This window comes from Cervus elaphus, chromosome 22, assembly GCF_910594005.1.
Source record: "Cervus elaphus chromosome 22, mCerEla1.1, whole genome shotgun sequence".
In the NCBI taxonomy this organism is placed as follows: domain Eukaryota; kingdom Metazoa; phylum Chordata; class Mammalia; order Artiodactyla; family Cervidae; genus Cervus; species Cervus elaphus.
The window spans coordinates 13048148-13061836 of record NC_057836.1 but is presented as its reverse complement, the minus strand read 5'-3'; the positions used below and the strand labels follow the sequence as shown (position 1 = coordinate 13061836).

Here is a 13689-nt window from a genome sequence, read left to right as displayed (position 1 = left end):
CCGCGCTCCGCCCACCCCCCACCCCCACCCTGGTACCTCCTCTAACTCAGCAGTCAGCTGCAGTTCTCCCGTGCTTCTCCTTCATAGCCAGCCTGTTTTTGGGATCTCTGAACCTGCTGGAGGAATTTGGGCCTTTCAGAGAGAGTTCCCTAAGAGAAAGGCCTACCCAGCAACCCCCCACCCCCAACATTAGGGAAGGATGGGCTGTTGAGGGGCCTGGGAGCCAGTGACCCTTGCCTTTCTCCCCCTGCCTTCCTAGCAAGAAGTCCCTCCCCTGAAGCAGCTCCTGTTACCAGTTCTATCCCTCACCTGAAAGGCAGCCAGGTACCAAAGGACTGGTGAGCCCTCCCAGGGAGAGGTAAGGGCCTCCTCCCTGCGTTGCCACCCAGGAAGCATCGCCATAGCAACCCCAGCAGCAAACAATGCTGCCAAGAAAGTCTTCCCTACAAAGCTGCCCATGCTGCTGGGGAGCCCAGAAAAATGGCCAGCCATCTGCAAAGACCACCCAGAGGGCGGGATGACCCATCCCAAATGAGAGAAACTTTCCTGAAGGTAGGAGGCAGGGACACATATCTGCAGCAGCCTTCATCCTGCTGGGTGAGGGGCTGTCCGCACCCGGGGATGGGCCTTGCTCTCCCCTGGGCAGCAGAGCTCCTGGCACATGAACCGTCATCCTGTGACCCTGTGAACACGGGGCTCAGAGGAGAGAGGGGATGTCTGATCATGACCTCTCAGACCCTCCCCCCAGGGTGCTGGTGTGGACTTGACTCAGTGGACTGGGCCCAAGAAATGGTTAAGTTTTTGGAAATAGAAAAGTTCTTGGGGTCAGAGGGAAGGAGAGGCATTTTGGGGAAACATTGGGGGTCCCAAGCAGCACAGCCTGGGGCCTGACTCCACCATCCTTGCTCAGCGCGGCAGGCGAGCTCTTCACCCTCCTGTGCCTTGCTTTTAGCATCTTTAAGATGGAACAATAGCACTTACTCGAAGGCTGTGAGGGTTACATGAAAGAAAGCAGCTCAATCGTGTCCAACTCTCTTCGGCCCCATGTACTGTAGCCCGCCAGGCTCCTCTGTCCATGGAATTCGCCAGGCAAGAATACTGGAGTGGGTTGCCAGTTTCCTTCTCCGGGGGATCTTCCCAACACAGCGATTGAACCTGGGTCTCCTGTATTGCAGGCAGATTCTTTACCATCTAAGCCACGAGGGAAGCCTGTGAGGGTTTCATGAGATGTGGATAAGGGTTTAGCAACATGTCAAGTACATCTTTGCTAGTTTATTTCATGGGGGCAAGGAGGAGAAAGGGGAGGAACCCCATCTGATGCTTCCTGCACTTGCTTGTATCTCAGTGAGGAGTGAGGGGAACGCAGAAGTCATAGAGAAGCTGGGGAGGGGAGGAGCTGGGACAGAAAAGCCCTGGCCCATCCCCTGGAGAACCATTTCCCTTCCACACTCTGCTTGGAAGCAGCATTTTCTGACGAGAAGCCCTAGACCCCAGGCAGGAATGGGGACCCAGTATGGGAGGAGGGGTGAAGCCCGAGTGAGGAGTGGGAACATGTCGGTTGAGGAAAGAGGCTGGAATCAAAGCCAAAACCCGATAGATGGAAAGAGAAAGACTGATGAAGTTGCGTGTGAATCACACAGAGTGGCCACACATTTCGAGGGCAGGGCAGAAACACTCCCTGACCAGGCCACCAGGTCCTGATGGGAACCCGAGTCCAGAGGGGGCTGGCAGCTGGTCTTCTCTGGGGAGGAGAGGCAGAGCACCCCAGACTCCCTTGTCTCTCCCCAGATGGTCCACACCCATGAGACCCTCCCGACCCCGTGCACGTGGGCCCAACGCGAGTTCCTCCTCCCCAGGGAGCCCAAGGAGCTGCCCGGCTTCACCCAGCAAGCCTACCACCAGCTGGCCCTGAAGCCGCCACCCTACACGGAGATGAAGGCCAAGGTTCGTCAACGACTGGCCTGCCCCTGGAAGGACACAGCCCAGCACACCTGGGGCTTCCACACCTGGCTGGACATCGGGCGTCTGCCGGCGACCTTCCCCTCCAGGCCCGACAAGCCCTACGACAGCAACGTCTGGCGCTGGCTGACAGACTCCAGGGCCCACCGCCAGCCCCCAGCAGAGCCCCCCGTGCCCCCTCCCTCCTGGCTGGGTCAGAACAGCTTCCTGACCTTCATCTCCTGTACTCCGATCTTCCTGGACGTGAACAGGAAGAAACAGGTGATCTTCAGGACGGTGAAGGAACTCCAAGAGGTGGAGAAACTCAAGCTGAGGAGTGAAGTGAGGGCACCCCCTCTCGACACCCATGGCAACATCCTTCCCCCCAAGGCATCCAAGAAGTAAGAGGAGCTCCCTCGTCAGGGAGCCCGCCTGTGTCCAGGTGACCCCTCCCTCTCCCATTCCTCTTTCTGATGCCTTCCCTTCCCTCCTCCCGTGTCCTGAAAACCACACTCTGTCTGAACATAGCTGGAGGGGGCAGGGACCAGGGAACCACAGCACGGGAGGGGCTTGATGACTTAAGGGAAGTTTAGGGGATCCAGCTGTGTGCTTTACACCTGCCAGGCCCTGGGGATACAGAGACATGTCATTCAGTCCCTGCCCTCCAGGAGCTTCCAAAAGGCAGGTACCGCTGCACACGTGTGCAAAGACGGCTCTCAATGCCAGCCCACACCCTCCAAGTACCCGAAGCGTGAGACAGACAGTGGATGTCGCGAGGACGTCAATCATCAATAGAGCCAGAGGCAGAGTGAAAGGATTAGTTGTTCTGTCGTGTCCAACTCTTTGTGACCCCATGGACCGTAGTCCGCCAGGTTCCTCTCTCTGTGGGATTCTCCAGGCAAGAATACTGGAGTGGGTTGCCATGCCCTTCTCCAAGGAATCTTCCTGACCCAGGGATCAAACTGCAAATGTTATGCCTCCTGCATTAGCAGGCGGGTTCTTTACCACTGAGCCACCAGGGAAGCCCTGTATTCAACTCTGTATTCAAGCCCTGTATTTTACTCTGTTGTGTGAAAACTGGACTTCCCAAGGCAGAACTGAACACTGCAGGTCTGCAGACCAGGGCCAGAGGGTGGCGGGTCAGAGCGGGAAGGTCTTCTCTAATTGTGGTGTTCACCTTGAGGACAAGGAGTACGACACTGGTAGAGGAGGTGGGAGGGCTTAAAGGATAGCTAGAATCTGAATGAGTCCCTCACAGACCACAGGGTGGAAGGCTGACCAACCACGTAGCATGATGTCACCAGCCTAACATCACATAGGGTGCAGGTCCGCGTCCAGGTGGGCAGAGAGCTGGAAGGGGTCCTCATGGACTGATGGCTGACAGCATCACCTCCCCAACCCTGTCCCCTGAGTCTCCCTTTTGACCTCTGTCCTCTCTGCACCTTTCCCCAAATAGGTACCGGCACTTCTCAGCTGGTGGAAAGTATGAGCCCGGGGACCTCCAGCTCATGCCCAACCCACTTCCCAACGATCTGGCCAGGAGCTGGCCCTGCCCAAACCCGCTGCCTCACTACCGGGAGCGGGCGGCCAGGCTGGCCTTGCTGCCCAGCGCGCCTCTGAGCCAGGACCTGGTGAGGAACTACCAAACCCTGCTGGAGAGCCGGGTGGTCTTGCCCCTCCACTATCACCCCAGGGCCTGTTCTGGCAGGACCTCAGTGAGAAGGAGACCTGGACACCTGTAGGAGCGGCTCCAGGCGTGTGGGCACCATGGTGGGCACACGGAGCCCCCAGCTGTGGTGTTCTCAACCCACGCACCTTCAGCAGGAAGTCTCGGGTGCCAAAGGACTCAGGCTTCTGCAGACAAAGCCTCTCCACCACCCTCCCCGGCTTCATCTGTACCCTGGCTTCTGGAGACTCTCCTGAAATTCTCGTTTGTTCTGTCTTCCTTGGAGCGACCGCTCAAGGCAGGTGGGAGGACTGGGGAGAGCAGAGGAGAATCCAGTTCCTGGGGAGAAGCGGTGTGTGCCTCTGTGTGTGTATGTGTGTGTGTGTGTGTGTCTGTGGTCTGTGTGTGCCTGTGTGTGTGTGTGTGTGTGTGTGTCTGTGGTCTGTGTGTGCCTGTGTGTGTGTGTGTCTGTGTGTGTGTCTGTGTGTGTATGTCTGTGTGTGTATCTGTGTGTCTGTGTATGTCTGTGTGTATCTGTGTATCTGTGTTTCTGTGTGTGACTGTGTCTATGTGTCTGTGTGTGTCCGTGTGTCTGTGTGTGTGTGTCTGTGTGTGTGTGTCTGTGTGTGCCTGTGTGTGTGTGTCTGTGTGTGTGTCTGTGTGTCTGTGTCTGTGTGTCTGTGTGTCTGTGGTCTGTGTGTGTGTGTCTGTGTGTATGTCTGTGTGTCTGTGTGTGTGTCTGTGTCTGTGTGTGTGTGTCTGTGTCTGTGTCTGTGTGTATGTGTGTCTATGTGTGTCTGTTTGTGTCTGTTCATGTCTGTGTATGTGTGTGTCTATGTGTCTGTGTGTCTGTGTCTCTGTGTCTATATCTATGTGTCTGTGCGTGTGTGTGTCTCTGTGTGTATATCTCTGTGTGTGTGTCTCTGTGTGTATATCTCTGTGTGTTTGTGTGTGTGTGTCTGTGCTTGTGTGTGTATGTGTATGTGTGTGTCTGTGTCTCTGTATGTATATCTCTGTGTGTTTGTGTGTGTCTGTGTCTCTGTATGTATACCTCTGTGTGTGTGTGTGTCGGTCTGTGTGTGTCTGTGTATGTGTGTGTGTGTCTCTGTGTGTACACCTGCGTGTGTCTATGTCTCTGTATGTATATCTGTGTGTGTTTGTGTGTTGTGTGTGTCTCTGTGTGTATCCATGTGTGCTTGTGTGTCTCTGTATGTGTGTGTATGTGTGTGTGGTGGGGGGAGAGGATGTGGACGATGAGTAACCTCCCCTGTCACAACCCATGTGGAGCAAGACTGGGATTGGGCAAGACCCAGGAAGCTTCTTAGGCAAGAACAACCTCTGTTCCAGCCCTCCCTGGACCATCTGAAGTCCGGACAGAGCCCGGAAGGCACCCTGCTGGGTTATGGGTCCCACACAGGGTTTGGGGGAGCAGAGGTGGGGCCAAGGCTGTGCTGGAGTGGGGAGAGTTGGGTCTGAGGAAGGCTGACCAGGCCTCAGTGGAAGGACAGGAACAAAGTGGGGGTTTAAGGTAAAAGTGGGAGCAGTTCCCCCAGAGCCACACCTTGGGGCCCGTGCTCACCCCAGGGCCTCAGGTTTCGCACTGGAGGTGAGGGAGGCAGGCAAAGTGCATGGGTCAGAAGGGTGCTGCCCGGCTGGGTGGGGAGTGGGCAGGAGGGGCTGGCGAGAGAGAAGCTGCACCAGGGGCCCACCTCCCCTCCCCTCGCCCACGTTACACCCCCACGTCAGTGACCTTCCCCAGCTGGTTTCTCTTGGCTTCTCTGCCCCCTGCCCTCTTTGCCCACTTGTCTCAAGCCTGTGGGAATCAGGAGGCACCTGGGAATCAAATATCACCAGGGTTCGAGCCCTGGTCTAGCCGCTCACCAGACGAGCGCCCTCTGAGAGAGTCCTTGTTCCCCCCAGGCTCTCAGCTTCCTCCTCCACACGGTGGGAACCACTAGGGCAAAAATAAGTGGAATAGGGCTTCCTTGATGACTCAGTGGTTAAGAATCTGCCTGTCAAGGCAGGAGACACAGGTTTGATCCCTGGTCCCGGAAGATCCCACATGCCTCGGAGCAACCAAGCTCGTGTGCCACCATCATTAAGCCTGTGCTCCAGAGCCCGGGAACTGCAACTACTGAAGCCCACGTGCCACAAACTGATGCCAATGGGCCCTAGAGCCTGTGCTCTGCAATAAGAGAAGCCACCATAATGAGAAGCCAGCACACTGCAACTAGGGAGTAACCCCCACTCGCCACAAGTAGAGAGAAGCCACACAGCAATGAAGATCCAGCACAGCCAAAAATAATTATAAATAAATAACTTTTTAAAATAGATTAAAGAAATAAGTGGAATAAATAAAAGAAACAAGTGACCAACCTGCAAAGTGACCTCCATACCTGCAACTGTCAATCATTACCTATAGAATCAAAGAAGCAAAACAGTGGAAGATGAATCAGCCTAAGGCGTCAGACGCACTGACACAAGCAACAATGTGGATGAACTATGAACACTGAATGGGAAACGCCAGGCACAAAAGGGAGCATACCATTCAATTCAATTTCTAGAAAGTGTCCAGAGTAGGCAATTCCTTAGAGACAAAGATGAATCGATGGGGCCAGGCACTGGGGAGGGTGCTGAGTGCTTCACCGGTGCAGAGTTCTCTCTTGGGGGATGAGAACATTTTGGCACTACACAGACATGCTGGCTGCACAACAAGACAAATAAACGAGATGCCTCTGGATGATAAACTTTAAGATGGTCCATGTCGTGTGAAAGTCACCTCAGTTCAAAAGAATTATAATAAAAAGGATGTGTATAGAGCATTTCCAAAGTTCCTTCCAGTTTCAAATCAACAATTCTACACCACGGTCCTTCTCCTGGCTGCCTCCCCACCATGGTGTGGGGTCGGTGGGGAGGCCCAGAGCCAGGAGGTGAAGGAGAGTGTTCCAGGGCAGTGTGGGGCTCAGGGATGGGCCTGTTCTCCTCGCTCTGGATTAGGAATGGGAGCCGGAAGAGGAGGCCCCTTCCTTGCCTTTGATCCTGACATGTCAGAGGAGGTCGGGTTCTGGGAAACAAGGGTTTGGGTGGTAAACTGAGGCCCAGGGACACAAGTCAGATGGTCCCTGCCCTCCTGGTGCACCCCAGGATCCAGGGCCCTGAGGTCATCCTGCTTCTCGGGCTACTTCCCCATCATGCCTGGGTTTTGTCACCCCAGTAAGAGAAGCCCAGGGGACACTTAGAGGGTTAATGTGAACTTTTAGGGGGATGGGAGAGAGGAGAAAACCTCATCCTCTCTGGCCAGAAGCTGAAGCCCAGGAAGCAGAGTAAGGAGCGTTTCACAGATGCCTGCCTTACAGACCCAGCCGCCTTCTCTGAAGGCAGGCTGCCGGCATCCCTCGGGACCTCCACTCCTGCCTCCACCCTCTTGCTCTGCTCTCTGGACAGCAGCCTCCTTCCTGCCGGTGGCACTGTCGGGCCTTCTGGTCTGTCACAAGTCAGAGATGCAGAGGCCAGGCTTCTGGAATTCCTGAATCCCACTGAGCCATGGGGCTCCACAGGTCCTCCTGGTTCTAAGGATTCTTCAAGGCCATCCTCAACCCAGCCGGCCCACATCCACAGGCGTCACCCCTACCCCAGCCCTCCCACATCCACTCACAGATATGGAGTCCTCCAGAGCCTCTGGGGGTGATGACCCTGGTGCCTGGGCCCACCTTAAGGACCTCCTCTCTCAGATCCAAGAGAGAGGCAGGGTTGGAGCCTGCCCACCCGCACCCTGCACCCCTCTCCAGGAAACACTGTGCTCTGCTGGGTGCCACCAGCTTCAGGACACGAGTGGATCCCAGCACAGAGGCTCAGAGCCACTCCTGGGTCCTCCCTCCCCTCCGCAGCCTCCCTGTCCTTCGCCCGGGTTCTGGCTCATAAGTGGGCGGCTGGGGCACGAAGCAGGGCTGGGGCCCATGAGGCTGGAAGCTGAGGAGCTGGGGGCCCCTTGGGGAGTCTCAGAGCAGCCAACCGTGACCTGCAGTCTTCGTCTCAACTGCCTGGCTGCAGAGCTGACCCATGTCATTGCAGTGCCTCAGAATGTCCCACCACTGCTCTGGGATGCCAAGTCAGAACCACCGACCTCGGCCCAGGCTGCCTGGCCCCATCCCTGGCCTCCCGAGATGCACTGGCCTCCAGTCTCCATCCTCCGATGACCTGCTTGCTCAAGCCCTTCACCGTCCTGCGTCTCGTCCACCTCCAAGCTTCTCCTGGTTCAGGCTGTTCCCTGAACCATACCACTTTCTCTTCTTGTTACCTGGGATAACTCATTGCTATCGCCTGCTTGTCATTATGTCTAGTGGTTTCCATGGCTCTTCACAGACTTGTCCATCTCAGGTGAATCTCGGGCAACACACACTCTGCACTTCCCAGGACAGACCTTCCCAAAGACCCCCTTGGGAGAAAGCTGCTGCATCTCAATATAGTACAGATTCCAAGGCAGAGTCAGGACATGTGGCTTCCCCTTGCCCAGCATGACTCCCACTTTACGGTCACTGAGCCCTGGCACGAGACAACACGACAGGCTCCCTGGGCAGTAGTCAGTGGCTTCTTTAGCAGGAGTATCACTAGAGTGATACCTGCCACCCTGGGCAGGTCCAAAGCTTAGGAGAGGAGAAAGAGGAGATGGAGGGAGATGGAAGCAGGAAAGGAAGTCATTAAACACAACTTGGGCATGTGGGGCTAGGGGGGGACGGGCTGAGGCCAGAGGGAAGGCAAAGCAGGATTCCAAGCTCCCTCTTCACCCCCACCAGACATGCGATGTCCAGGATGTTCAAGGGGAGGTGAACATCTTTGCCAGATTCCCTGAGGGCACTTGCAGGATCAAGATTGGAGTGCAGAGCCCAGGGAGGGGAGAGGTTAGAGGGTCTGGCAAATGAGTCCCATGGTGCCAGGAAAACGGGGTCTGGAGAGACAGCTGATGGCCATCAGCAGATTCTGCAAGTGGAAAGAGAGGGTGGGATGCTCAGCAAGCTGGTGTCCCAGTACCTGAATCCTCGGAGACAGTAGCACAGTTCCTCCTGGGTCCTGGAGTCTTGCCAGACAATTCAGTCAGCAGACCGTGTGTAAAAATGTTACCGGAAGGTGTGTTGGGTCCAGCTACTTGCCACTCAAAAGCCAGTAAACAGGCCAGGCTGGTGGAAAGGAAGTTTGCTTTATTTCAGATGCCTGCAACTGGGGCGAAGTTGGGAGAACGGAAGTCTGTCCAAAGGCCGACTCCCCCAACCACTGGCAATCAGTGGGGCAAGAGCTTTTATAGACAGAGGGAGAGGGCTCGGTGCAGAAACAGCACAGTCAGCTTTGACCGTCATCTTGAAATTGGTCGTCAGTGGTCTGACTGGCGTCATCTTGATTGTTTTCAGTACGGTTAAACTTCAGTTCCTGAGTTGGTTTGTTTCCATTTCTTTGAGGCCAGTTCTCAGAATTGTGGCAGCTCAAGTCGTGGGTGCAGTCTGGTTATCATGTAGTTAACTTCTTCCACCTGGGGCTTCAGTATCTATAAAGCAGCTCATAGGATATGGCTCAGAATATTGTCCACAGCCCTTGAGAAGGAACTAGAGGTCCTTGACTATGCTTAATGACTACATTATTATTCGTTAGTCTCCTTTGACTATTTTCCTCTGTTTCCACATTTCTCATTTCTCTGGTTAAACTTATTCTTTGACTAACGTTTCCCACAGATAAAAGGCAAGCAAAGGACTTGGGGTTGGGTGGGGGTGGGGTGGGGCAGCAAGGACAATAGGGAGAGAGAAGAGACCAAAAAAAGAAAAAGACTCTGCCCTTATAAAGGCTAATATCTGGTGGGAAGATGGACAAGCAAACAATTTTCAATAGTGTGAGAAATAAGGTAAGAGATGTTTGACCCAGCTGTGCTATGACAGCAGAGGGGAGAAACCTCTAGGTCAGAGCCTGTATGCGTGTGTGTGCGTGTGTGTGCGTGTGTGTGTGTGTGTGTGTGCAGGAGCGCTCACGTGAAGGTGAATGTCACCTCCCAAACAGGAGCAGGTGGGTACCCAGGATTCTGTGTGTTGGACAGGGAGTCGCAAGCTTTCCATGAACCAGCCCATGTCACCCTCCCAACACGATGAGAAAGGCCCCACAAAGTCCCCATTTTAGAGACAAGTGAACCCAGGCCTCCAAGCCCTCTTGGCGAGTTTGCCGTTGTGCCTCTCGTTCAAACTTCACAGCCGTCCTGCAGATGACACGTTCGCTCAGTTTTACAGATGAGGGAGTGATTCCGAAAGATGAAGCACTTCACTGGAAGTCACCCAGCTAGTGAATGAGCTGGGAAATGTGACCAAGGTTGTCTGAGCTCCAAGTTTGTCAGTCTGCTTTCACCAGCAGAGACAAACGTTCTGCCTTTCTGTGCCTTGTTTTTGTTGTCGTTGTTATGTTTTGGTTTTTTGTTTGCACTGCAAGGCTAACAAGATCTCCATTCCCTGACCAGGGATTGAACCCAGGTTTTAGCAGTGAAAGCCCAGAATTCTAACTAGTGGGCCACCAGGGAACTCCTTATACCTTGTTTTTCGCCACCTAGGAAACAGGAGGAAAGCATCTTAGCCTGAAGTGTAAACAGTGGTCCTAGACTGGTGGCCTTTGTAATATCTCCCTTTTTGGGGTGAAAATTATTTGCGTTCAGTCACTCAGTCATGTCCAATTCTTTGCTACCCCATGCACTGGCTTCTTTGTCCTTCACTACCTCCCGGAATTTGTTCAAACTTATGTCCATTGAGTTGGTGATGCTGTCTAACCATCTCATCCTCTGCCACCCTCTTCTCCTCTTGCCCTCAGTCTTTCCCAGCATCAGGATCTTTTCCAGTGAGTTGGCTTTTCACATTAGGTGGCCAAAGTATTAGAGCTTCAGCCTCAGCATCAATCCTTCCAATGAGTATTCAGGGCTGATTTCCTTTAGGACTGACTGGTTTGATCTCTAGGAGGTAGGAAGAAAAATTTCAAAACTGGCCCAGCCTCCTGGGACCCTTGCTGGACAGGAGAATTCTGGAAAAAGCGTCATTCCTATCTTGAGCAGATCTGATAGGGCCAGAGGAGAAAGCCTGAAATAGACCTGGCTGCCCTCACCCTCTGCGGACCCGAGGGAGCTATTTGTCCAGCTCTGAATAACCATTCTAAGGAGGATGTCCTGAGAATTTCCTTATGTGGCAGGGCGTTTGACTGGATGACTTCACAGTGCCAGATGGACTCTCCCCTACCTCCATCTCTAACCTCGGTGATAAGAAACAGCACTACTCAGATTCTTCTTAAAAAGAAACTGTGTAAAGATATTTAAAGACATCAAAGGCTATCACAAGGGAGGTGGGAACCAGTTCATCTCCATGTCTACTGAGGCTTGGACAAGAGAATGGGGATTTTGAAAACAGCTACAGGGATTTCCCAGGTGGCTCAGACGGTAAACAGTCTGCCAGCGATGTGGGAGACCTGGGTTCAATCCCTGGGTTGGGAAAATCCCCTGGAGAAGGAAGTGACAACCGCATCCAGTATTCTTGCCTGGAGAATCCCATGAATGGAGGACTCTGGCGGGCTACAATCCGTGGGGTCTCGAAGAGATGGACATGACTGAGGGGCTAAGCACAGCACAGATGATGCTAGTAGCAAAGCACCTGCCTACCAATGCCAATGCAGGAGACAAAAGAGACTCGAGGTCGATCCCTGGGTCAAGCAGATCTCATGGAGAGGGAAATGGCAACCCACTCCAGTATTCTTGCCTGGAAAATCCCATGAACGGAGGAGCCTGGCGGGCCACAGTCCACGTGGTCACAAAGAATCAGACACGACTGAGTGACTTTCACTTCACAGGGATTTAGATTAGACACGAGAACTTCCTGATAAGGTAGAGAAACACTGGAGTGGATTATACCTGGTTCCAAGAAACAAACTGTGAATTTCTTTAGATCTGTGATGTCTTGCAGAAATATAAAGGAGTCACATATACAACTCTAAATTTCTTCAGTTCAGTTGCTCAGTCGTGTCCGACTCTTTGCGACCCCATGAATCGCAGCACACCAGGCCTCCCTGTCCATCACCAACTCCTAGAGTTTACTCAAACTCATGTCCATTGAGTCGGGGATACCATCCAGCCATCTCATCCTCTGTTGTCCCCTTCTCCTCTTGCCCCCAATCCCTCCCAGCATCAGGGTCTTTTCCAGTGAGTCAACTCTTTGCATGAGGTGGCCAAAGTATTGGAGTTTCAGCTTTAGCATCCAATGAACACCCAGGACTGATCTCCTTTGGAATGCACTGATCATAGCAAACACCCTCTTCCAACAACACAAGAAAAGACTCTACACATCTGAATATCACCAGATGGTCAACACCAAAATCAGATTGATTATATTCTTTGCAGCCAAAGATGGAGAAGCTCTATACAGTCAGCAAAAACAAGACCAGGAGCTGACAGTGGCTCAGATCATGAACTCATTGCCAAATTCAGACTTAAATTTCTTAGCTGCCATATTTAAAAAGAAAAAAGAAACAAGTGATGTTAATTTTTGTAACATATTTTATTGAACCCAACAGATCCAGAATACCATCAATAGAAAGTAATGTAGGGACTTCCCCAGCAGTCCCATAGTTAAGACTTCACCTTCCAATGCAGAGGGAGTGGGTTTGATCCCTAGTCCAGAAGCTAAAATCCCACCTGCCTTGTGGCCAAAAAACCAAGATGTATAACAGAAGCAATGTTGTAACAAATTCAATAGAAACTTTTTAAATGGTCCATATTAAAAAAAAATTTGTTTAAAAAGTAATGTAATTAACACTTTGCTTAATAATGAGATAGTTTTTATTAATGAGATAGTTCACATTGTTTTTGGTAGTGTCTTCACCACCCAGCGTGTATTTTACACTTACAGCGTGTCTCAGTTCAGGCTGGTCACATCGCCACTGCTCAGAAACCGTGTGTGGCCGGTGGCCATGCATCAGTCAGCACAAGTCTAAAGTCACTAATGACTGACACCCCATGGAGATACAAGGTGTAGTCTGGGTTTACCTGCAGGCAGAAAGCTCTCCAGAAGTCCTGAGGATCTGTGAGGGTGAAGGCCCAGAAAGTGGTACCTCCTAGAGCCTCTCAGCCTTCGTTGTTGCCAGAAACACAAGATCCATCACCATCCGCAGTCCTGAGAACCCACTGGGCGGGGCTTTGTGTGCCCTTTTGGTAGCGGGAACCCTGATCCCGAGCGTCTGTCAGGTCCAGGGTCAGTGACTTGTTAACCCCTGTGGGTTAACGGTGCCCGGGAGAATTGGGAGATTGGGATTGACATATATGCACTGTTGGTATATAATGTATACCAACATTATATTGAGACCCTACAGTGCAGCGCAGGGAACACTACTCAGAGCTCTACAGTGACCTACGTGGGAAGGAAATCCTAAAAAGAGGGGCTAGATGTGTACTTACGGCTGATCCACTTTGATGTACAGCAGAAACTAACACGTCATTATAAAGTAATTATCCTCCAATTAAATAGACAAAAACACCGCCTGGGAGAGCGAGGGAATTTTCCGTCCTGGCCTCCTGGGTGTTCTCTCCACATCTTGCTGGTGTGAGTGACCGGTCACCGGATGGGGGCGCCAGGCCAGGCAGAGGGGTTGGAGATCTACCGCATCTGGGGTATGGTGTGGGAGCATCAGCCCAGGCCAGTCTGCCCGTTACCCCTGGCTGCAGCACCTCCGCCAGGTACCATATGGCCCTCTCCCTCCCCTGCTCTCATCTCCGCACGATGTCACCTGCCCCTACGCTCATCCCTCCCTCTCCTCTGCCCCGGTGTATCCTCCAGCACCCAGCCCTACCCGGCATCATCCGTGAAGTTGTCTATCGTCTGCCTTCCCCATCAGGATGTGAGCTGTGTGGAAGCAGGGCTCCATCCGGCTCACCACTGTGCTCCCAGGGCCTGCCTCGGTGTCTACCACACAGTGTTGCTGCTCATCACTCAGCCGTGTCCAGTTCTTTGCGACCCCATGGACTATGGCACTGCAGGCTCCCTTGTCCTTCACTGTCTCCCGGAGTTTGTTCAAACTCATGTTCATTG

The 13689-nt window shown here is 53.0% G+C and overlaps 1 protein-coding gene across 2 annotated transcripts; it reads left to right on the top strand.

Moving 5' to 3' along the window:
- The first annotated feature begins 69 nt into the window (after positions 1–69).
- Positions 70–3867, top strand: TEX52 (testis expressed 52). Of its 2 annotated transcripts, none has more exons than XM_043882172.1 (3): positions 70–552; positions 1789–2339; positions 3395–3867. In XM_043882172.1, the coding sequence occupies exons 1-3, from the start codon at positions 481–483 to the stop codon at positions 3678–3680; spliced, it is 909 nt and encodes a 302-aa protein (XP_043738107.1). In that variant the 5' UTR covers positions 70–480; the 3' UTR covers positions 3681–3867. The 2 variants fall into 2 exon arrangements, with proteins under 2 accessions (XP_043738107.1, XP_043738108.1); XM_043882173.1 differs by having other exon boundaries at positions 1789–2380; positions 3395–3508.
- Positions 3868–13689: the final 9822 nt, after the last annotated feature.

Coding starts and splice junctions, on each gene's coding strand:
- TEX52 (XM_043882172.1), top strand. CDS start 481: ATGGCCAGCCATCTGCAAAGACCACCCAGAGGGCGGGATGACCCATCC. Junction 553..1,788: donor TGAGAGAAACTTTCCTGAAG/GTAGGAGGCAGG, acceptor GTCTCTCCCCAG/ATGGTCCACACCCATGAGAC. Junction 2,340..3,394: donor CCCCCCAAGGCATCCAAGAA/GTAAGAGGAGCT, acceptor TTCCCCAAATAG/GTACCGGCACTTCTCAGCTG.